Source organism: Nesoenas mayeri (genome assembly GCF_963082525.1).
Source record: "Nesoenas mayeri genome assembly, chromosome: 1".
Taxonomy (NCBI): Eukaryota; Metazoa; Chordata; class Aves; order Columbiformes; family Columbidae; genus Nesoenas; species Nesoenas mayeri.
Genome location: NC_137541.1, coordinates 180500917 through 180525819, shown reverse-complemented (window position 1 = coordinate 180525819; position 24903 = coordinate 180500917). Strand labels below are relative to the sequence as shown.

The 24903-nt window shown below is 43.6% G+C and overlaps 2 protein-coding genes across 7 annotated transcripts in view; one reads left to right on the top strand and one right to left on the bottom strand.

The window, feature by feature from the left end:
* The window catches only part of NAA16 (N-alpha-acetyltransferase 16, NatA auxiliary subunit), a 63026-nt gene extending 60787 nt beyond the window's left edge, over positions 1-2239 (bottom strand). For all 4 annotated transcript variants that reach the window (XM_080358422.1, XM_080358424.1, XM_080358423.1 and 1 more), the window contains exon 1: positions 1945-2239. In XM_080358422.1, the coding sequence (XP_080214548.1) occupies positions 1945-1998 (54 nt within the window). In that variant the 5' untranslated portion in view covers positions 1999-2239. The remainder of the gene's footprint in view (positions 1-1944) is intronic.
* Positions 1579-21942, top strand: MTRF1 (mitochondrial translation release factor 1). 3 transcript variants are annotated; one of them, XM_080358461.1, is made up of 10 exons: positions 1579-1999; positions 9901-10371; positions 14335-14426; positions 15253-15334; positions 15566-15673; positions 15759-15931; positions 17113-17230; positions 18397-18533; positions 20178-20276; positions 21759-21942. In XM_080358461.1, the coding sequence occupies exons 2-10, from the start codon at positions 9936-9938 to the stop codon at positions 21876-21878; spliced, it is 1365 nt and encodes a 454-aa protein (XP_080214587.1). In that variant the 5' UTR covers positions 1579-1999; positions 9901-9935; the 3' UTR covers positions 21879-21942. The 3 variants fall into 3 exon arrangements, with proteins under 3 accessions (XP_080214587.1, XP_080214585.1, XP_080214586.1); XM_080358459.1 differs by lacking the exon at positions 1579-1999 and adding an exon at positions 2369-2378; XM_080358460.1 differs by lacking the exon at positions 1579-1999 and adding an exon at positions 7643-7697.
* Positions 21943-24903: the final 2961 nt, after the last annotated feature.

Below are 24903 nucleotides of genomic sequence, written 5' to 3'. Positions count from 1 at the left end.
TTGTACCATGTAAAAATTAGTATTCCAGCAAGAGAGTGAACCACTAACAAGTCAAATATAACTAGAAAAAAGTAAAATTAAGCTTCAAGAAGTATCAATATAGGAAGTGACAAGCCAACAAGTAAAAGTTTGTGATTAACACTTTGGAACTGTGACTAGCCACTACATAGCACCAGTTAACTTGCTTTCTAAAGCCTTCAGGTTTAACTTCCATTTCAGCTCACTGAAGTTTTAAGCATCCCTTTTTCTTGCGTAAGCACTTAATGTTTTGTCCACTGCTTAACAGAAAGAAAAAAAAAAAAACAAAACGTATTTTAAAATATGATTTCCAGAAAAGCTCTTCTATAATTCAGTTGAAAAAACTTCAGAAGTGACTGCTACTGTGAACTTGTTTGCTACTAGTACGAATAATCACTTAACTGTTCTAATATTAGTAATTTATTTTTAGCAGAGAGAAAGAGGAGTGCTAGAATGACTTACTAAGATGCATACCATAAGCATGCAGTAAGCAACAACTCACCATTAAGAACCATTAAGTCTTTCAAAATCTGCATACTACCCAAAGCAGGTAAAATAAACCAGCTCTGAAGCACCTGCTGAAACAAACCGGCTACATACAGAGTACACAGGCTCACACATGCTGTTTGTTTTGAGCTCAGCTTCCTGAAGCCAAAACGCTCCCTTCTCAACCACAAAGTTATTGAAACTAGCCTAACAAATTCTGATATAACTGGAGAAATTTGTGCCTGCTAACAGATTACCAGTGTGCTGCACAGAGCTCCTCGGCCTGCAGAGAGTGAACTGGCACAAAACACCTCAGCTTCATTGATGTTGAAGCTCCCATTACTATCACACTGAAACGTTCATGAAAAGAGGAGTCTGAGGGTTTGTTGTGGGTTGTCTTTTCGGGGGGGATGGAGGTGTGCAGGTGAGGGGGTGTTCTTTCCATAGAGAGCTGGTATTATAAAACATACAGCAATTGAGTAGAAACTTAGAATTAAAAGTGAGTTCTTTCAAGTTACCTCAAAAAACACTAAATGTCTTTTGCACCAATAAGCCTCAGAGAGCTAAAGCAGCCCAAGATAATAACTGAGTGAAAAGAACACAGCACATAAAAGTTAAGTCTACAGAGTCAGGATACTTAAACCCACCAGGCGTCTTCAGCTACGCTTCAGATCTCGGTGGACTCGATTTAATGTAGTCCCTACGCTAAAACTGACGTTGTTACTGGAAAGGAAGCACCTACGGAGACAAAGTCGGTGACACCATAGCCCTGCTCGGAGATCTTCTGCGCCCAGCTCTCCTTCCACCCTCCCGACAGCGCTGACACGGGCGGGAGGTGACTGCGCTGAGCAGCACCCCGGCCCCCACGCCAGGCCCCCGGGGCGGCATGACAGCTCCCCCCGGCCGTGAGACCACGGGGGACGGGCCGCCCCCGCCCGCTGGCGGCGGGAGGGCCGGGGAGGACGGAGCGGCGGCGCTGCGCTGCCGAGCCCCGCAACCGGAGCTCGCCCAGGAGTTCCCGCCGCAAGCGGGCGGGGAGGAAGGAGGAGAAGCGCGGCCCCCAGGGGAGCGGCGGCGGGCGGCTGGCGGGCTCCCTCCCTCCTTCCCGCCCTCGCCCGGCCGGGGGCGACATCAACCCTTCCCGGCCCCCCACACGAGCGAGGGGGGCTCGCCCGGCCTGCTCGGCGGGCCCCAGACAAAGGAAGAAAACGAGGACGAACCGGGACGAGGAGGCGGCGGCGGCAGCCCCGGCTCCCCCCGAGCGAGCGCGGCCGCCGCATCCCTTTTCGCTCGGCTGGAGTCAACTCCAGCAGCGGGCGAAGTCACCCGCGGGGCGGAGGGCAGCGAGCAAGGCCGGCGGGCGAGGGGGAAGAGAAGGGAGAAGCGCCGGCGGAAGGGGGAGAGAGAGAGAAAGAGAGAGGAGCGGGACTGGCGGCTCACCAGGATCCGCTTGAAGAGGTTGCTCTCCTTGGGCGGCAGCGGCACGGACGGCATGGTGCGGGCGGCCCCGGGGCAGGCACGGCGGGAGAGAGGGAAGGCAGGCTGGTGGGGGCGGGGGCGGCCCGGGAGAGGCGGCTGTCGGTACGAGGGAGAGGAGGGGTGGGCAAGGAGAAGAGGAAAACCCCGAACTCCGCGGGGCAGCGGCGACGCGACTCCTGCCCGAGCGGCGGCGGCGGCTCTTTAACTCATTGGCCTGTACCGCCCTCCCCGCCGGCTCCCTCCGCCGCTGCGTGCGATCGCGGCCCCTCTGCGCAGCTGCCGGGGAGGCCTCGCCGCCTGGCTGACGCTGCAAAATGGCAGCCGGGGTCCCCTCCGCGCAGGCGCACTGGCGCTCCCCCGCCGCTTCCCCCCTCACACCCGCACCCTCCTCCGCGGTGAGTTGGGGCGTGCGGGGCTTCGCTGGGCGGCTTCCCCGTCATCCCCTCTGCTCACCCGGCCTGAGGGGCGGCTTGCTTTGCTGGCCGCGGCTCTTCCCCGCTCGGCGGCGCTGAGGGGAGTTACCTGCCGTGAGGTGCGGGGCGGGCGGCCCTGAGGAGGGGAGCCCTCGGCAACGCCCCGAAGGGAGGAGGGGGAAGGGGTGTAAAAACCAAACATACCAAACCAACAACTCCCGCTCGCTCACGGCCCCGTCACGGGCTGGTGACACGTCGGGGGTTCCGCGAGCGGCGTGCGGAGGGTTTTGCAGCGTTTGGCCTCTCCCGGCCGTGGCGGAGAGGACAGAAAATCTCCTTTGTGTGCTCGCTGTCTCGCTTCCCTGCCCCTGGTCACCGAGTTTCAGTGGCCGCCAGCCCAGCAGCTCGCTTGAGCTGGTATTTTGGAGAGCCAGGCTGCCTGCAAGCCTGGGAGGTATTGTTGGGAGCGAGCGAAGCCTGTGAGCTGCAGAGCTTTGGGAGGCTGCGTGCTCGCTGTGCCCTGGATGGTATGTAGGGAAACAACAGCAAACTTCGCAGTCAGACTCGGAGCAAGCGGGGATGTCATCTATTCCATTCATCCTTTTTCTTTCAGCAGTTGGTTATGTAAAACTTCCCAGCACTGTCGTGCATGCTTAGAACACTAAGCGTTTATTCATGGCTTTGCTCCTTCACCGAAGGAGGTTTTAAGGTCTTTTGGAAATAAATTTTTCTTCTTGCTATTCCCAGAAATAGTTCTCAATCTCTGCAAAAAGTTAAAAAACAACAACAAAAAAACCCCCAAAACCACATGGCCTGGGGCATTTACTTAGAAGGACAATTGGTTAAACTGTCATAGTTACAACCAATTAAAAATATCATTTTACAGGGGAAAAAAATTAGCTTCAACTAGAATCTCTGTTTATGTAATTACCCTTTAAAATATCATTTATATTTTTGTATGTTTAAAAAGGATATTAATTTTGAAATTATGGTTATCTACCTACCATCTCGGATTATGAATGTGATAGACATCCACAGTAAAGCAAGTGTGTGGAAAGTAGTATATAAAAAGCCAATTAGAAAACGTGTGTACGTAATGTATTTTGTTTGGTTATGCATAAAGCAGGTGACTATGTAACTAAGGATCCCAAGCTGTGTGTCTTTGACTTGTCACAAGCTTTGCTGAAGCTGGTGGACGTGATAGCTGCTTTCCTTTCAGGCTGAAGGAGGTAACAAGAGAGTGGACAATTTCTTGGAACAGGGTAGGTTGGATGATGGCCTAACTTGGGGACTATTAGTTAGAAAAAGAAAAGATGTGGTTGGCTCAGGAAGCCTCCTGAGATGAAAATGGCAAAAGGAAGGAATGTACTGAAGAAGTATAGTGTATGCTTTTCTAGCTCTTAGCTGAGCATCAGTTTATGGCCAGTGTTTTTGTGCATGGTGGTTGTTTTTGGTGTTGTTTTGTTCATCTCTTTAGATGTACAGTCTGTAATAAGTTTCTTCATAGATGGAATATCTTTATTGTGTTTATTTGTCACCTTTTTTCGTTCCATCGTGCTTCTAATGATCTCAGGTGCCCGGATCACTAATAGCAGTATATACATTTTCCACATGCTGTACCCAATTCACTGTTCTTTCTGCTGCACAGTGTAGTACTGTGGTATTCAGTATCTGATTTTTTCGAAGCAGGAGTACTGCTGACAAGGATGGCCAATTTGACTTTGCCCTGCTGCATCGTTTTCAGGGCCTGTTTGCACTACAGCCTGTATTCAGCACTTTTTATAACTATCTGAAACCCTGACTTTATGAACTCTAGTTTTCTGTCTTGGCAAAAGGGACGGTATGCCCCCCGTTAGGCTGAGTGATAAACAGATGCATTTCCAAGGGGGTCAGGCAAATATTGTGCTAGGTGGACCTTTGGCCTGAGGCAACATGGCTGTTCTTGACAACTAAAGGTCTCTGTTTTTTGCTGGTCCAAATACTGAAAAGAACGCTGTCTGAAAATAGGCAAATTGCAAATAAAAGGCAAGGGTTCAATCAGCATTTAGACATGTGCCTGTATTAAAAATCTGTGTTAAAGGCAGCAAGACAAAGCAAGGAGGCAATAAAAGAAACGTTTGTAGAGTAACTGGGAGAGAATAAACGAAGAAAGGAGCTTTTGGGTCAGGCAGAGCTCTAGTTGAAATTGAGGTTTGGGAGTGCAGTCAAGAAAACTTCTTGTCATTTAATCCTACTGTGCTGGGCAAAACAAAGCTCTGTCTACAGGCTTTGTTACTAAGCAGGACTGTATTCAAGACGCGTATGATTCTGTCACCAGTTTTTCCTTCAAACAGAACAGAATCCAGAAGTCTGTTGACAAACTATTTGGGTCGAAAGGGGGTAACAGTATTAAAGTAATATATACATTACAACAAGCCTAAGATTTTGCTGCGTCTCACTTTATTCCATGACTTGTCAACGTCAGTTGGTGTCTAGAGAAGTCATGGCACGGTGCTTGCAGATCGCTAAACCCAATTAGGGACCCCTGAGTGAAAAAGAGCCTCCACATGGGCAGGGACCTGCCATCAAGCCAAGCACAGTGTAAGGCCTGGAGCCTGTTTTGTCTGATGAGCCATTTCATTGCCTCCACTTTCTAAAGGAACTGGCAGGTTAGTATTGCCGGATTTTAAAGTACAGGACGACCATGAGGTTCTTAGGGACATGCTTTAGAGGTGGGCTTGGCAGTGCTAGGTTAATGTTTGGACTCAATGATCTTAAAGGTCTTTTCCAACCGAAACAGTTCTATCCCAAAGCCCTGAAGCCATGCTGTACTTCTGCTGTCACCCTTCCCTCCTGCACCCGATGTCCCTGGGGCTGCCGTGGTGGCTGGGAAAGGTGGTAGAACCTGCCCCAAGCAGCCTCTACCCTGCAGCCCCAGGTCCTTGCCAGCTCCATAGGCAGCTGTTTCAGCCATGCAGGTTGTAAGGCATCAAATCATGAGGGAGGTGGAAGCACAGACAGCAACAGGATTTTGCATCCTTTGTACCCAATTCCCATTCTGCATTCTAAAAGCATACAGTGAATATGGGAAAAGAGCGTATCTTACATGTTTTTAATATGAGATGCATGGACTAGGTCCTGCAGTTGATGGTGTGTCTGGCAACTTCACTGCCAGCAGGGAGTCCAGCCCTTGTCATGGCCATGTGGTCCCTGCATGGTCTGCTGCCTACTAGGGAGGGCTCAGAGTTTGTTATAGTCTCTACTTGCACTCTTAGAGTTAGGTTAAAGAATTTGCCTGGAAAGCATAATAAAAACTGAATCATGATCACTTTTAATTAGAGGATTTAATGTAAGGACTATTACTGTCTGGAATAGAGGCTGATTTGATTTTCCTTTGCCTACCATCTTATTTTAAAATCAATTTTTAGGTGCGTGGTCTGCTTACAGTTTTCATGTTCTTGTTAGCTTCTTGGTTGTCCTCCCTTAGGCTACCTTCCCAGGATTGTTAAGTATCAGACTGTATATTCGCAGTCCCAATGCAAGGATAATTTTGTTATTTCATTCCACTGCAGAGTAAGTCACAGTGGAAGAAGGGCGTTGCGAGGTGGGGACAGCATCTGGACAATGGTATCTGTCACGGCACAGCAGGCTCAGGCTTGGGGAAGTGCCCATGAAGTTTTGGGGTGCTGTTTGCTGTGGTTCTTTTGTAGATTGGATCAGCTCTGCGGTGGGTCCTGTTCTCTGGAAGAGCCTTTTCATCTGTCTGCCTTGCCTTCTGTCCCAGAGGATGGAGTGGAGATAGGTTCTGTCCTCAGATCTAACCAGGCCATTAGTTGTCGTTCATGTGCTGATGAGGTTTGATCCAAATCCTCCCTATCAGTCTCATTTTCAGTCTTCTGGAATATTTACCTCACCAAACCCCCAGTGATGCTCTATGTGCCAAAACCCAAATTTTTACCCTTTTTTAATCCTGTTGAATGATAGTAGCTGGGAAGAAAGAAACTATGAACCTACTGGGTTTTAATGCATTTACATCAGGGCTAGACTTCCTGAAATATAAAAGAGGTGGGCAAAGTTACTGAAATAAAGCAAATGTCAGAAGAATGACTTCTCAGTGCAAGTGATACATGTAACATAAAACAGTTTCAGGAAGCAAAGTCTTTAATGTTGGGTCTGAATACATTTCCCTCCTGTATCATACATAGGAAAGAGTAAGAAAGTTGACTTTTGGGGTGATTATAAGTATTATAAAAACCCCATGTTACTTCAGTCTTTTTAAAATACAGATATAATTACAGATGTAGTTGTGTAATCTGTTTGATATTATATATTTAAATGTGCATATACATAGTATGTTTTGAACCATACCATATTAGGAAGCTGCATCCTATTGGCTTAATGATAATATGAATGGTTATGTCCATTAATATTTTATAACTGATGTCTCTAGTAGCATAGTAATAATTCATTTTAAATATAATTGAATAGTGAGATAAAGTGGAACTCCCTGTTTTATGCAAACTTCTCAGAAATTAATCTTTGAATGACCAGATTTGAAACAAGATGTATTTTAAGCCCATGCCTCGGGGAAAATACAGGGAAATGTGTGTGTAATATAACAGCTTAGAAGTTGGACGCAGAAGTGAATATTCCCATTTGTTGTTACTCTTGCTTTCCTTCCTTAAAGTCGGGGTGTGCTACTGCGCAGCAGTGAGGAAGATACCGAAAATGAAGACCTACTTTTAGGGTCGCCTTCCGCACTTTTTATTTCGGGGCTCGCGTTTCACAGCGTGAAGCCAACCCCGCTTTTCCCCGGAGCGCTGCCCCAGCGCTGCGGGCCGGCCCCGGCTGCGGGTCCCGATGCTACCGGAGGCCGGGGCGGCGCGGCCCGGGAGCCGCGTTGTTTCTCGGGCATGCTGGGACTGGGGAGTCCTTCCGCTCTACTTCCCGTCTGCCGTGGCCTCGTCGGCTAAGGGAGGATCCGGCCGGGGTCGGGGTCTGCGGAGGGTGAGTGCCGGGGCTCCCTCTGGGGTGCTGGGGAGACGAGTGGAGTCGCCCTCGCCCCTTACGGCCGCGCTCCGCCGCCGCATCAGCACCGCCTTTCCCTGCCTTTCCCTGCCTTTCCCTGCCTTTCCCTGCCTTTCCCTGCCTGTCCCTGCCTTTCCCTGCCTGTCCCTGCCTGCCGCTGCCTGCCCCACCAGCCCCGAACCCCGCAACGGGGGAGTGCGGCTCTCGGGGGGTTTGCCCGGGAAAGCTGTGGGGGGAGCCCGAGGTGAATACACGGTCTCCGCCGTGTGCCCGCATATTCTTAACGTGTCTGAGGTAATTCGCGTAGGGTTAATGGCGTTTTTTAATCGTTAGAAATTATTTTTGAAACCTCCTAAGGTGGTCACAACGCTTGACAACTGTTTTGTGTCTGGAAATTGTAATTTTTGTTTTAGTTTGTTTTTTTAATAAGGCAATTGCAGTTGTTGCTTTCCCGTGCTAGATTTGATTTGTGATATGCAAGGGGTGATTCTGTCACGTTACAGAGTTATTAAAATATGGTCAGGAAAGCAGTTAATAGGTCATCTCCACTCATAGCTCTGTAAGTTTTATGTGTGCTTATTTCCGCACAAATGTAACGCGGCAACATCTCTCTGAAAAGGAGATTATAACCTTTTGTATTTGACACAGCAAAGTTATTTTGAAATTTCTGGCTTCCTTGAAGCTCTGTGTTATGCCATTACTTAGGGATTTTTTGTAGGTATTCTAAACCAATAATTTTTATTTTATGAGAGAAGAACAGTACTACAAATCTGTTATGACTTCAGTACATTGCTTCTTAACTACACCAGTAAAAAATCAGTTGGATGGCTATAATGAATATGTTTAGTTAATTATTTGAGATAAAATATAGCATTAATATTATAAAAATTAGTTAATGACGGTTAGCACTTGACCAAACAGCAATGGGGCATACGGGTCTGGAGTGACTCCAGCATCACCAGCAGAATTAGGTCTATTTGGGATTGAGTCCACGTGTGCCCCTGAGCAACTAAATCCAGGACTGGAAGTGATGAGCCGGATTTGAGCCTTATGCTGTGATGCTGCTGAAGGGAATGTGATCCCTCTGCTACAGCCAGTCACTAGAGCAACCCGTGGCGGGTACCGCTGGATTTCTGTAAATTGAAGTGGTGCTGAAGTCGCCGCTGTGGGTTTGGCAGCACCTGCCAGCTGGAGAGTCTGAGGAAAGTGCAGAAGTAGAATAAAGGTCCTCCCTTCCTTCTGGGAGTAGTGAAACAGACACCCAGGCAAACCAGACGCAATATTCCGTGTTTTACTGCATCTTGCTCTTTTTGTCATGGACAAATGGGTGAAAGTAAATAGGTGAGGATAATGGGTGGGTTGAGTAGTTAGAATGTCATAGTAATTTGTTAATAAAATGCTTGAAGATGCACAGAAGGTCTTGTAACTGATGAGTAGAAAATGATTGTGTCAGACAACCAAAGTGTATGTTTCAAAGAGATCCTGTTGCAAAAGTTTCATGCTCTCTCCAGACCCACATTTTTTTTTGTAAAAATCAGTAGATCCCACAGATGGGATTATGGCACTGGCAGAGATATTAAGGTGTGTTTATTTGTTAAATTTTTTCTGTGTGAATAGTCATAGAATACAAATTATTTTAATTTAATCCTCTTGGTAGATCTTTGTAGAGCATGGTAAGAATTCATAACATAGTTTGCAATGTTGATGATACAAAATGAAGTGGGAATGATCTTTTCTGGAGCAACAGTCATGCTAAGGGGAGCCTGTGTCCTGCAAAACTGCAGGCCAGGAGCCTCAGAAAAATAGAGGAGTTGTGTTTCAGAGTACCAGCTTCTTGCTCACTTTTTGGATAGAAAATGTGTATAACACTTACATGTAAATATATCATGGTAATGAGTACACAGGAGACATAAAGCACTGTTCCCTTGTCTTACATAGAGCATATATGGATTAGTAGTTTCTTGCAGGTGTATTGTAGTCCCGTTTATGAACCTGTTGCAAGGTTGAGTTGAATTTATTAATGTCCTCCTGCCAAAGTTATGTTACTGTTGTGGTAGAGGATATACTTTTGCACATAATTCTGGACATTCCATACATTCTCTATATAGAATTCTGTACCTCTAGTATAGATTTGTCTTCTCTCAGCAACATTTTTCTTCTGCCAGTAAGGATTTTTCCCATGAGACATATGGCAAAATGAAACTGTTCTCTGTAAAGCTGCATCTGCAGTAGCTTTTCCAGAGCATAAATAAACTGCGGAGGTAAGAGAAGAGACCCTTTCTGACAGTCAGTACAATGGTGCTGATAAGAGTTTCTGGTTTAACCCAGGACTAAAACAGCAATAGTTTTGTCTGTGACAGTTGCATTTGTGTTGGTGTAATCAAAACCAGGATTTGGCCTTGATACACTTCTTGTTGTGTTTTTTTTTTTCTTCATGTTTTTTGAACAGAATGCTGTCTTTTTGCAGATTAATAACACTGGTCTGTGTACTGTCTAGTTTTAATTTCAGGTGATGGAAAAATAAGAAACAAAATGAAACCTTTCCGAAGTGTCTGTCTTTTCAAGAGCGTGCTTGCCAACTGCTACTGTCATGGCCAACTTCACAGCTGTCTCCTCCCTCCTGTTGCAAAGAAGATAAGTTATGTGGTGGGACTGCACAACTGTGGATTTTGGAGGTCAAAATCTTTATTGGACACAGCTGGATTCACTTTGTCATTTGTCAGTCGGTGTAGGAAAATACATCAGGATTCTCAGGCATTGTGGAAGCATGAGGCTGTGCAGAAGTACCTGGAGACCCTAAGCAAGGAATACCAGCAGATCATGCATCTGTTAAATGCTGACTCGATAAATGACTTTGAGCAGAAAACCCTGAGGAGTAGATATGCTGATCTGTCCCCCATTGCAGCTGCGTTTCAAGAAATCAAAGAAGCTGAAAGGGAAGTTCAGGAGTTAGAAACAATGTGCAGAGGTAAGGAGAACACATCTACCTGTTTCAGAACAGTAGCTTTGCTTGCCATAAACTTAATTGCCCAGCCTTTGGGGAAAGCTTTTGAATAAGTTAAGGCAGCCCGAGAGCACTCTCTTGTCCTGCTTGCTTCTGGGAGCTTGTGTGTTGTCGGGGTTTTCTGCATCCAGCACGTCCTTCCAGTTTTCATCTCGCCTCACTTCACTTTGAGATCTTAATACAGCCAACTTGGGAGAGTGGGGGTTGTCTGGAATCTCAGGGCTATCTGTCTAGCAGAAATGATTTGGAAATGTTTGACTTAAGATTGCTTTTTGATAGAACTGAGAGCAGTGTGAACTGAAAGAGAAAAAAAAGAATAAGCTAGCCAAATACCTGCCTGAACGCCTTTCTGTGTAACCTCATCTGGGTGTTCCTGCTCTGGCAGGGGGGTTGGACTGGATGATCTTTCGAGGTCCCTTCCCATCCCTGACATTCTGTGATTCTGTGATACATTTGATAGGTGCAGACTTCCTGTGTTATTTAAAATGGGATTCCATCTAGACAGTTCATTGGTATTTATTGAGCAAATTACATGAACTTTCATTAGGCCCTGAATTGTCAGCTTCCAATTTAAATGGCAGAAGTAAATATTTATTTGAAAATATTTGAAGAGTCCTTCCAGGAATAAAAATTAGTGGTTGTCTAAGAAGCTGTTGCTTTTAAGTGCTCTGCTACAGCAGAAGTTGGGGTAAAAAAGAGTTTAAAATTGTTGCTGTTTTTGATAATGTTCAGGAGCAAGAAAGCACACAGGGAGTAAAAGAATTTACCAAATAAGCAAGAGTGCAACATTTTGAGGAAAAAAAACCTTGTTGAAAGTGTGAGGAGGTGCACATGGTAGGAAAGAAAAAATGTCAACTATTCTGATACACCAATGGTTATTAAGACAAGAGAGGGAAACGTTTGCTTGGAGAGAATGGGGCTTATAGTGAAGAAGTGAAGTGAGGGAAGAGCAGAGGACAGGAGGAATGTGTAACCAGAGGTGTAAGCAGGGATGGGATGGAAGTTCACGGTGCTTTTCAGAGAGAGAACCAAGGGGTGCTTGCAAAACAGTAAAAGCCATATTGAAATAAAGCTGGTAAAAATGTAACTTGTTAAGAAAGGTAGAAAACATTTACATTCCTTATTTTTAGGAATAAGTAGATGTTTGTGCTTTTGGATAAAGTGGTTGTTATTGAAAATATTTTAATACCCCAAACCCTTTCGAGTTCTCTTCCCTGGAGAAAGAGTAAAAGAAGTGAAGGTGAGGAGGGACAAAAATTTAATGCTGAAAAAGAAATGTGCTTGGAAGAGTTAGAGAGCATTAAGAAAACACTGGAAAATTCATACTTCAACTTAAAAGGGCTATTTTTGGATCAGGTAAATACAAGGAAGATTTTTTTCTGATTGTCTAAATTATGAAGTGGATGAATAGAATGAATTCTAGTTAGAAGAAGAAGGGGGAAATATGAAAGAAAATTACAGCCAATAAATTAATTAAATGGAGCCAAATTATTCTATTTGTGCTGTTTATCGTGTGACCAAGTTAAAACACAAATGTCTCCTTCATTTGACTGTTCTTTGTTTTCCGTTTAACTCACTAACTGACCCTCTTCTCTATAGTGCCTGAATTCCATGCAGTCACTGTAGGATTTTATTTTTGCAACACTCAGTGAAGCAGGAAAATATTGTTTCCCAGTTTTCCACTGGTGATGTGAGTCACAGGGTGGATTAAGTGAATTCTTACAGGTCAGGTTTGCAGGGAGGTGGGAGTGGGATACCAGCCCTTTGAACTCTGAGCTCATTGGTCACCACCAGACTGTTCTTCTAGAGACAGTTAGTTTGATTATGTTTATCTTGCTGATCAATTATGATGCTTTTTGGACCAACTAGAAGCTTCTGATTCAGTTCCAGCTTTTGGTTAGAGTTGTAACACACTGGTAGGGAAACTGATACAGCTCTTGCCTTATGTACAGGGGATGCCAGGCTCAAATGCTGATCTGCCGTCTTTTATTTTAGTAAAAAAATGCCCCAGAGCATAAATTAAAACCCATGATACAGCGAAGCTGCTGCTGTTCTTGCCCAGTACAGAAAGCTGGTTCAACACCCCAGCCCATTTGGTTCTTAAGACTCACTGCTGAGGGCACAAGTGTCTGTGGGTCCGTGTCCAGATGCCCGGAGATGCGGAGCCCATGGCCCTTGCTCCTGCCGTGGAGGTACCTGATTCCTGTGGCAGGTTCCAGAGCTCAGGCGATGGGACAGGAGGGGTTGGTCACTGGGTGTGCAAGATGAGGAGATGCATTCGGCTACCGCCTGTCTGATTTTACACTGCATCTGAAGCAAACCTATGGTTTCCATGCTGGCCACAAGGCACAACACTTTCTTTTCCTCTTTGTTGTTTTCTTCCCTCACTCTCACTCCCAGCTGTTCAAAGCTGTCTTCCCCCATTAGCGTTGGTAATTGTCCAGTTGTAAATTACATCTAGTTCAATTTGGAATGGTAAAATACATGCATTTATTTAACCAGACCCATTTTTTTTCTTCTGATGAGTTGAGTTGGTTAAATTTCTGATGAGATTATTAACAGAGCCGCTCCTCAGCTGGTAGAACACTGGCAAGAAATATGAAAAGGAAAGAGTTTTTGTCTTCCAAATTTCTACTTAGTGTATGATCTGTATGAGTATGTACTAACTGATCAGCATCTTCAGTTATTGTAAACTGAAGCCTTCATAGCAGAAAAGGTTTGGAGCTTCTGCTAGCTTTAATTGGTAATGTTTCCTGGTTTGATAATAATCTCTAAAATGTAGGAATGGGCAATCAAATTACAGAATCATAAAATAATTTAGCTTGAAGGGAACCTCTGGTTGTTTGGTCTGATGTCCTACTCAAAGCAGGACCAGTTAAAGCAGGTTGTCCAGGCCTTGTCCAGTTGAGTTTGGAATATATCCAAGGACAGTGGCCCCTGTTCCAGAGTCTGACAACTCTTAGGGTCCAAATAGTTTTCCTGTTATCTAATCAGAATTTCCCATATTCCAGCTTATGTCTCCTTTTATCACGATACAGAGTCTGTCTCTGTCTTTTCAGTGTCTTTCTGTTAGGTACACGACAATGAAACCTCCCCTCTGCCTGCTTTTCTTAAGGCGGAATAAACACAGTTTCCTCAGCTTCTTCTCATATGCGCTTCCCTCCAGCCCGTGACCATCTTGGTGGTTCTCAGCTAGACTCACTCCAGTATTTCCATGTCTTACTTGTACTGGGGAGCTCAAAACTGGGCACACTAATCCAGATTGTGATCGTATGTGCTGAAGAGAAGGGAAGGGAATCTCCTCAAGCAAAGCAAAGAGTCCGAGTGAGGTCTCCCATATCCTGATGACTTGTATCTATAACTCCCATGTCTCGTTGATCTCTTGAAGAGCAGGAGAGAGAGGCATAAACCTCATTATTATCATCATAGCTATATTTGTAATGCTCATCTTACTGAGTTGGCTACAAATTGTTGAGTATATGTGTGTTTCTCAGCAAGTCTAATAAAAACAAAATGTGTTGCATGAGGAAACGGAGACACTTGTGGACTGCGGGCATGTTTTTGATGTATTTTGTCAAATTCATTTGTGGATTTACCCCTGGACGTTCAGTCTGTGTGACAGAACCAGCAGTATGACTGAGAGTGAGTAACTGTCAGGTGCAACTGCATCTATTTGATGCAGACTTGGAGCCGTAAGGTAGAGATTAAGAGGTAAGATACTCACTACTCCTTCCAGCACACCTGAAAGATATCATCTAGTTAGCAATATACATCCTGGCTTGGGCTGCTTTTATTTGATATTGCACTCTGGCAAAATGCAACTGCAAGCTTCTGTGTGCTGCAATGCATGTCTTGGGACAGCTGTGTTACAATTTGCTCTAAGCTAGGTGAGACTGGCTAACATCTATTCCTGTCGCTGGAATTTAGAGCTAGACAGCAGAGATGAAAAACAACTTCTAGAGCTTGCCTTAGAAGAGAAGGAAACCCTGGATAAAAAATTCAACATGTTGTGCAGAAAGGTGAGCCTGAGGTAAAGTTACACAGCTTTGTAAATAAAGATGTCAAAAAAATACTCCTTTGTGATACTACCAATAGACTCTGACACTTGCATTTAATGAAACAGAAGTCCAGCTTCTGTATTCTCCCTAAAAAGAAGTGGCAACATTAATTAGTAAATATACTGACAATTGTGTCTTAGCAGCTTATTATTTTAGTAATTTTTGCTTGCTTGCTTGTCTGGCTTCTTATGCTGAAGGAGATTAAAAAAATGGCGAGCCTGTACTCTTGAGACCTGACATGACATCCTGGTAACTGTTTGTGGCAGCAGAGCATGCATTCTTGAAAGATTTCTGATTGGAACTTGCAGTCTTTCATTTTCAGCTGACAGCACCCCATGAGTGGGGAAATTAATTATAAGCAGAAAAGCTGAAACGATTCAGTGGAGAGCTCTATGTTTGGGCTCCTTTCTGCATTCAGATTGAAATAACATGAAATGGGACTTTCTGAAAAATAAGGTTAATGTAAAGATTGGCTGGGTTATAGCTAATAACTTTGTGTTTGTAAGTAGTTGGGGTGGGTGACCTGTCACCTGGCTTTGCAGGCATGAATTTTCAGCTAGTTTTCCTGTGGATGCACCAGCACATCCCATTTCCACACTGACTGCACTGATATGCAACAGCCATTGGACAGTTTTTAGTCCTACTTACTAGTTGCCAAAAGAAATCCGTGGTTGTGTGCGCTCAAGCTGTGGCAATTGTGATGACTGGCTGTAAATTTGATTAGGAGGAGATACAGAGTCATGAAGGAGATAATGACATTCTCTTCTTTTTTTTTTTTCCTTTTCAGCTTTTCCAGCTTCTGGTGCCAAAGGAAAAATACGATAGAAGTCCTGTCATATTAGAAGTGACAGCTGGCAGAACAACTGGAGGTCAGCAAAGTCCCCACAGTAAAGAGTACTTCAGACATCCGTCCAACTTCATTAAACCTCTTACGTGTTATTCTTAATGCCTTTTTGTACTTGAATACTATAAATTAATGCTTTCTAAAGAAGAGTATTAATCTGTCTAATGACTGTGGTTAGAGTTGAAGCTAAAACTAAAAGCTGGTGGCTGCCATTTTGTGAACTGCTATTTATGTTGTAGCGCCTTTATATTTTTAGGAGACATCTGCCAACAGTTCGCTAAAGAAATGTTTGAGATGTACCAGAACTATGCAGACTATAAACGTTGGACCTTTGACATTGTGAACTACACGCCGGCTGAGATAGGTACAGCAGTTCTTCAGAGGCTCCACTAAGAAATTGAACACGGTGTTTCTGTGCTGTGTTTGTCACACATTATATGCCTCTCTAGGTGGGCTGCATCACGCTGCTGCTCATATTTCCGGAGATGATGTCTACAGGCATCTGAAATATGAAGGAGGGACTCATCGAGTCCAGCGAATCCCTGAGACGGGCCTGTCATCAAGAATGCAGCGTATTCACACTGGGACAATGTCAGTTATTGTCCTCCCTCAGCCAGAGGAGGTAAAGGAGCTCTTAATCGGGGTGGTAAGGTGGTACATCCCTGCTAACCCGTTTTGGCGTTGGAGTTGATGTTATTTGAAACCATGTTACTGTTTTGGGATTTTGGTGATACCCAAGCTCTTTGTGTGAGTCCCAGCAAATGAACCCCGAGTTGTGTGACTCTGGAGGTGATAGTCCTTGGCTCTGTACCTGATGTGGTTCAGTGGGTCATCAGGAGCAACCTTGCAGAGATTTGCCATTGCCTGAAATGGCGTGTAAATCAATGATTGTTTCAGTGGGTGTTCCAGCCCCAGTACTCACAAAGAAGTCTGCTATGAGTACGCCAATTTTAAGTTACATCATGTATTAAGACGGGGAATATATCCAAGAAAATATTTGGTGTTGCATAGTAATGTGATTCTGCAGGTCCTTTTTTTTCCCTCATGTAAATTATTGGTGTCCTCTGTTAAATCAAGGACAGTCTGATTTGAGTTTGAATGAGTGTGTGGGCTAGTCTGAGATCTCACTGATACTGACAGTTCTCACTTAAACCAGCAATTTACACGCAAAATAAACAAAAAACAGATCCCACAGGCTTCCCCTTCAAGTTCTCCTAGTTCCTTGTAATGCTTTCTGTGCAGCATTGAGCAGATCTGAATGTTCCTTTCCCATACCCTGAGCTCAAACTATGGTCTAGGTCATCACAGACTCATATTTCCAATGCTGCAATCTTTACTTGGATCTGGATACACCCACTTTTTCCTCAGTTAGATATTTTTAAGCACTTTTGCAAGAATCACTCAGGCTTGACTCGTGAACAAGATCCTTGCACTGCTATTCAGAAGTAGCTTTTGATTATTTCTTTCTTATTTATTTCTTCTTTGATTATTTATTTCTTAGTCTCCCTGCTAGAGCTAGTGGGTTTACAAAAAGCTGATTTGGTTTTGTTTCACACACGCCTTGTTTTGTGAAGGACCTGGAGTGAGAGTTTAAGTGAAATACTTAAAGCATCGCTTGCTTTGCAGGTATATTTGACATTGCATTTTCTAAAAGTATAGTAATTATAGCTGTTACTCAGGAGCAGTTGTAAAGGAACAATATTTTGAGAATTTCCTTTTTTTTTTTAATTTTAAAACCAAGTGTCATTGACATTCAAAATATTTTTAGAATGAGCAGAAAATAGCAATTTTCTTTGATTCTAGGTTGATGTTAAAGTGGATCCCAAAGATTTGCGTATAGATACATTCAGGGCCAAAGGAGCAGGAGGGCAACACGTTAACAAAACTGATAGTGCTGTAAGAATTGTACACCTTCCCACAGGTAAGTCTGGCCGTATTTCATACTTGTAATCACCCTCAATCTGCGTCCTGAAGAGAAAGTTTGTGATCCTGCAAGTTGCGTCTCAGAGTGAGTTTGCAGGGTTGGGCCTTAAGCCAGAAAAAGGAGGTGGCACCTCCTGGCTCTGTCCCTTTTCTAGCACCGCAACGTGTGAGAAACGGGACACGTCCCAGTGGCATAATGGTCAGTGTGTTGCTATCATGCCAGTTTTGTCTTCAGAGGGAGTGTGTAATTAATACACCGTCTTTGAAGGATGAAAGGACAAATGGAGGGTGGCAGGGATGGGATGGAAGATGTAAATAATTCATGCTGTGTGCTCTGCGCCTTCGGGAATAATGGCAACCGAGGGTGCGCTTTGCCTGGCTGGAACCCATGTGGTTACATGACTGAGGAAAAAGGAGGCTTGAAGATTTTTATTCAGTTCTAGATGATGCTATCATATGTTGCACAGGAAGGAAAATATATACTGATGGGAAGGTAGTGTATGGACTGGACCGTCCTGTCTTTCTCAGGATTTGTTTTTATTGGAATGTGATGAGCTTCTGTCTGTCCAGGTGCAGAATCTCTTCAGGAACAGGAAATTCCAGTAGTGACCTGAAAACAGCTGTTTCCTATATACCTTTTTATTTCAGAAATGAAATGAGAAATAAAAATAAGTACAGTATTTCTTTTAAAGACCTTTATTTTACGTTATGTCATTATTCATAATTAAGTTAAACATGTGCCAGTATTGTTTAGACACCCTCCTCTGCCAGAATAATGAATTTCCAATCTCCGAGAGCTTATCTAGACTAAGACTTTAAAAACTGGTGTTACACTGTTTTAAACGTGCTTCTGTGGGCTGTGCAAATTGCATTTTTTACATGTGGTAGGTGATTGGAGTTAACATTTTCTATAGGCAATGTCAGAGACTTGTTTGCTTCATGAAATTTTAAAATATCCCTGCCTTTTCTTTAGCACTGAACAAAGCCCCTGGTGCAGCTGTTTAAAAACGTACAAATGGTTCTGCCCAGTGTGTTAAAATGACTTTTTATCCCCCAGCACTCCAGAAGCTTTCATTTGCCTAATGTGTTAGAATTAATTTAGCTTGTGTGTTCTTTGTTATAATGGGCTTTTGATCAGAGCTCTTCTCGAATCCCTCCGTCCAGGAGTAGCAGTTGAGTGCCAGCAGGAGCGGTCACAGCAGCTGAACAAGGAAATGGCTCTGCGGACACTGAGAGCGAAGCTGTACCAGCAGGTCATTGAAAAACAACTCAGTCAAGAGCAGAGCGCCAGAAAACTGCAGGTGAGAGCCTGTGGTTGCTGAAATTTGGAGAGGGTGCTGTGCTGCGGGTTTGTTTCTGGTCTTTTTGAGTGACAGTGACAGAGCAAGTGCATGTGTGTGTGTCTGTGTCTAACCAGTTGTGCTTAACAAGGAGAATCTTGTACAGTAAGGCAGTGAGTCTGCTTTAAAATGGTAAGTCTATTTGTTGCTTACCCCGCTTCAACGCTAGTGTGGTCTTCTCAGGAAATGAAAAAAGGACATCCACTGTAGCTGGAAGGAGTCAAAAGGCTGCAGCTGGAATTATCAAAAAAGCAACTCTCAATGTTATGTATTAAATCCCTGTTAAGGCTAGAGTTACACAGCTGGAGCAGCAGTAAAGAGTTCTTCTCCATGAAAACAAGGATCGGAAGTTCTCCAAGTTGTATTTTTACCGGTTTCTAAAACAAAGTATTTTATAAGATCATACAGAGATTTTGAATGAAAATAACGTATAAACAATCCTGCCACTTCACAGTTAAGTAACAGTGTATTTGCTATGGGTTAGGTCACCTTTTATGGAAGAAACAAGTTCAAGTTGTGCTGCAAAATGTGCTTTTATCTCGAACCGTGCTATCATTCTTTTCCCGCTCTTTGTTTATTTCCCCATTTTTGGTGCAGACTTCAACAGTGATCAACAGGAATAAAAATGCTTCAGAATCACAGAATTATTCAGTACTCCGGAGTGTCCAGCTTAGCTATTTAATGACTGATTTCAGGTTCTATTTGAATATATTGTTCCTGCAGGTTATTAACTCAGTAATTGCAAGCGGTGAACCATTTATCTTTTGTTATTAGTATTTATGTATATTTTGTTGTTAATTTTAGCTTGAGAGTCTTCAAAGCTGCATAAAGAACTTTGATGTACATTTATATGAATAGTATAGAAAACCAGGCAAAAGTAAATTACCCTTCCTGATGTTTCAGAATATATTCAGTAGATTCCTTGTTTTGAAATATACATGTGGGTGCACCTGAAATCTTTTGAAAAGTCCACTGAAGCAGACACGCATTTCTCTAAGCAGTTCTTAGTGTTTAACCCTCCATTTGAATAAAGCATTTAACCACACAGCCGTGCCACATTGCCACATTTCGATTTCTGCTTTAAAACTTCTAGACTTGCTTGCACTCTGGCGCTTTACCACTAGAGGACTACTCTTCATACTCTCAGTTTACTCCAACGCTTAATTCCAACAGCCAAACGTTCGTGGAGCTGCTGTGCTACGTGTTGACTGTGCTGCTTCTGTTACTAACGGTGCCTACTTCAGATTTTTTATGGGAGCTACAACCCCCCAAGAAAAGAAGAACACTCTTATATTTTTTAACTAAGGGCACGTATAGACACATCTCTTGCCTTGCATAATTTTTGAAAGTTATGTAATTTTTCCAGCTACAGAGCTGGGACAGAATGTACTGGAGGTGCCGGAGGATGTGAAAACTTGGTCTGTGATATAGAGTCATGAATAATATGCTTTAGTAATATATATATATCTGCTCAGTCAGTGACCACTGGGTTTGTAGGTGAAACAGGCTGATGCATTAAAGTTTATTCTGTTTTAGAGTAGTAGTTGATTCTTTTTTTTTAAACCATAATACAGTAGGATTTGTTTTTTTGCTGCTTCACTACAGTTGGGAACAAGAGCCCAGTCAGAGAGAATTCGTACTTACAACTTCACCCAGGACAGAGTCACCGACCACAGGATCTCGTATGAAGCGCGCAATATCAAGGTAATGCTTGCTTATAAGAGTTTTAGATACTTACATGTACCATAAGAAGAAAGCTAAACCTTAGGAGAACAATTTAATATATGAGGAAATCAGATAGTCAGTTGTGCTCAGACAGAACATCGTAGATTTAGAAAGCTTAAACTTTCTTTTCTGCCTTGTTGTAGGGTAGTGGTAAAGTTGACTGGCAGAGGGTGTAACTCACTGGCCTACTTCTTTGTGTATTTTTCTCTTACTATACAAGTGAAAAATGATCAAGCCTGTAGTGCTCTGTGTGTCCCTCTGCCAAACGAAGCAAGTGACATTGAGATTCTTGAAGCTCAGTACATCCAGAAGAAAAACCTGACACGAAGGACTTTTTGTTGTTAAGCCAATCTTTCCTCCTCCTCCTAATGACGGAGCGAAGAAAAACTTTTGTGTTTGTCTCGCAATCCACACCAAATGCTTTCTTTTTACGATTATCTCATGTCTTATTTCTGAGTAAATCTCTTTGCGTGGCTTGAATCTATTTGTTGATTTTTACAGAGAAGCAAATACCCAATAATGCATTTTCGCATGTTAAATGTATGAAAATGTTTTGAATTTTAGGACAAGATTTAGGATGATCCTTCAGTATTTTTGTGTGGGTGTCCTGTTTGCTGTAACTGCTGTTGCATAAGAAGTGACACTTTTTGAACTGTACCCACAGGTGTCCTGGGTAACTTCAGAGAACACAGGGCATGCTGAATATGGACTGGTACATATTTAGTGTAGTGGGGAGCAGGTAGACAAATACTATCAGGGGGAGAATGGGAAGAAGATCCATGACTGCAATTAAGCTTTTCAGTTACTGCTGGGAACCAGATACTTTTCTTGAGTGAAACTGAAACTGCAAACTGCCTAACAAAAGTTAGTGAAGCTTTGCTTGCAAAACAAATGAGTTCTTGGCATGAAAAACAGTATTTTGAATTTGGTCCCTCCATCCTTGATTGTTCTCACTAGGGCATTTTCATGTGAGCGTGTGGGTTACACGAAAGTGTGGCGGGAAGGCACCAGTCACAGAACCACAGAATGTCAGGGATTGGAAGGGACCTCAAAAGATCATCCAGTCCAATCCCCCTGCCAGAGCAGGAACACCCAGATGAGGTTACACAGGAAGGTGTCCAGGCGGGTTTTGAATGTCTGCAGAGAAGGAGACTCCACAACCCCCCTGGGCAGCCTGTTCCAGTGCTCTGGCACCCTCACTGAGAAGAAGTTTCTTGTCATATTTTAGTGGAACCTCCTGCGTTCCAGTTTGAACCCATTGCCCCTTGTTGCTCCTTTCACTGCTGCCAGAATCGACGTGCTGCTCGCAGGGGGAGCCGCGCAGACGGGCCAGTGGGTGTGCTGAGATAAGGCTCAGGGCAAAGCGCATTCCGGGAGCTGCTCTTCTGAGCAGTCAGTGTTTCAGAATAGCACTGATGTACAGTCAGTAATGCTCTTGTCTGGTGGTGTTTTTTTTCACAGGAAATTCTGTGTGGGAAAGAAGCGCTGGATAAGTTAATCAACAGACTGCTGGAGTTCGCGGAGATAGAGGCCGTCACTGAATATCTAGAAAATTTGCAGGCTTTAGAAGGAGGAAGCTGATGGAGACCTCGTGTAGACTCGAAGCAGGAATGTTGTGTTCACTACCAAAATAAAATGGATGCATTTGTTAGATGATTGATTGAAATCTATGGCCATTTTTCAGTGTGTGATACTACTCTTCTTTTATATTTTGGTGCAAATGGGTTGAGTTTATTTCTGCAGTTCTAGCAGAAAAGAACAAGCTTGGAGTACTGTGCGTACACACCTTCTGCCTTGGCAGCATGGCTTTGTTAACCCGGGTCTTCTCTTGACCATATTGCAGCTGGAAAGATGGAGAATCATGTTGATGGAGCAGAAGAAATACCACATGGTGTACGTTTTGGTTTTGGGGTGGGAGATGATCCTCTCCAGGTGAAAGAATCTAACCCTCCCAAAGATAGTCTAGAATCTGGACTCGTGAATACTGCTTATTTTTACCCATTGTTTGGGTGAGCTTCCTAAATGTAGTCCCTTAAAAATAACTTTGGATTACAATGCTTTATTTTTTTAGAGCGAATATACAAAAGCAAAGGGAGCGATCTCAGGCACGTGGCCAGAATATTAATAAGTTTTCTTCCAGCCATTCTTGGGTCAGTTTAGGGTGGGTCTGGATGACATGTTGTGCTTGGGTGTAAAAACACGTTCTGTTTTCAGAATAAATAGATGATGAGATTCTGGACCGAGTTCAGCAGTGGTGACAGGTACCTCCCTGCTTCTTGGTAGAGAAAATGAGTTCATAGCGTAGACACTTCAGCAGATGGGGTGGCTCTGGAATTCAGGTTCTGCCCGGATGCCTTGGGGAACATGAGCAGCGATTCAGGAATACGCACGTGTTTAACGCGACAAATCTGCAGGTGCTCTGCAGAACCGGCTCCACTTCTGCTGCATCTTATCCTGCTCTTCCTAGGTCGTGCTATAAAGCTGTTCTGCACCATCTTCTGCATGTGAGGAATCGATTCCTTCTTACCATTTAAATTACGCCTTGTGGTTGATTTATATTTACACATTTGTTTTGTGATCATGAATGATACAGGACTGAGAAAACTTATTTTATTTTAAGAAAAATAATTATTTCAACACTAAGTTCTAATTGGTGTAGTATTTACTACTGTATATATAACAAGCTACAGTTTTAATTTTATTCCAGGAAGAAAACAGTAAGATGATGCTGTTTCTCAATTCTGGAATTATTTTTCAGTTCTTTTGTCGATAAGCCTGCACAAACACACAAACTTTGTCTGACAGTTTTTTACTTGTCCTTGTTTCCAACACTAATTGCAAAAGCTTTTGGGTTTTGGTTGGTGTGTGGTGGTGGGGTTTTTTGGGGGTTGGTTGGTTTGGTTTGGTTTGTAGTTTTTTGTTGGTTTTTGCTTTGTTTTTGTTTTGGTTTTTTGTTTATTTTAGTTGATAGCTCCATAAGTCATACTACAACATCTTACCATGTGACTTAGATTCATTTGCACACTTGAACTTTGACTTCTTGCAGTAAGCCATTCAGAAAAAATAAAAGATCTTGAGGAAGATAAATAACTCATCTTATACTTGTGTGGTGCTGACAGACTGGCAATAACTAATGTTATGAGCTGTAATAGGGAGTACCCAGTTAACGTGCTTATCCAATTAACATACTTTCATGATGCAAACCAATTTATTTTATTAATTATGTATCTTGAACAGTCTTAGAAACTTCTTACAAAGTGCGCCTCTTAAATGATCAGATTGTACTTCCAGGCTTAATTAACGCCTATGAAGTTCTTTACTATGATAAACTATTGAAACACTGAAAAATTGAGCCTCGCGGAAGAAAGATGGTTGTGTTGTGACTGCAGGACCTGAGGGATATTTGCAGCATAGTTCAGTAGTTTCCTTTAGCCCTCCTTTGTTGATGATGGTTTTGTGTGCAGCGATGAGAAAGGGGAAAGCGGAAGGCAGCTCCCCTTGATTATTTTAGACATCCCCAATGCAGGCATTGAAATTTAGCAGCTAAATCCTTTCTCTGAGCTTGTTCCAGGACATTATGAAGGATCTTTGTCTTAAAAAGCTTATCCTGCAACTGCTCACACCTGCGTGTGAGGCAGCAGAATACTGCTGTGCTCAGTAACAGAGAATTTGACACGGAGTAGACAGGTTGTTGCTCGTAGCACATTGTTTTACTAAAACCAGATGTATTTGCTTCTCCTCGTTGACAAAGCATTACTTGAACCAATATTTTCTCCTAATTTACAAAGTATTATTTAAAGCCCTTTTTTTTTGCCCAAGTTCTCCCGCCCCAGTCTTTCTGTGGGATGTAAGAGCTGACAGAATGTGCTGGGGCTTGGCTGTGGGCTGGCACTTGTGCTCGAGAGAGGGATGTGGGGTGTAACCGTGCCACCTCTGAGGCGCTTTCAGGATGGAATACTCTGAACTTGGGCTTTTCAGTCTCTACAAGCAACCCTGACTTTCAGCAGTGAAACCATGAGCAGGAAAAATTACAATAACAAAGCACAAGGAGGAAAAGGAAAGGGAAAGCGGCTCCTGGGAAGGCAGCAAAGCCCCTCACGGCAGCACAAGTGTTTGTGGGACAGCAGAGCAGCAGCAGGTTCCTCTGGTAGGAACAGCCTCCTGCAGCTTGGTATTTCATTGTCAAATAGTGTTACAACAAACAGAACAAAATAGCACCTGTCTGCCTGGCTTGCCCTCACAATCATGGAATTGTTTTGGTTGGAAAAGACCTATAAGATCATCAAGTCCAACTGTTAACATGGCACTGCCAAATCTGCCAGTAAACCATGTCCCTGAGAACCTTGTCTAAACACCTTTTAAACACCTCCAGGGATGGTGACTCCACCACTGCCCTGGGCCGCCTGTTCCAATGGCTGACAACACTTTCCATGAATTAGTTTTTCCTAATGTCCAACCTAAACCTCGCCTGGTGCAACTTGAGGCCATTTCCTCTCATCCTATCACTTGCTACTTGGGAGAAGAGACCAACACCCTCCATGCTACAACCTCCTTTCAGGTAGTTGTAGACAGCGATCAGGTCTCCCCTCAGCCTCCCTTTCTCCAG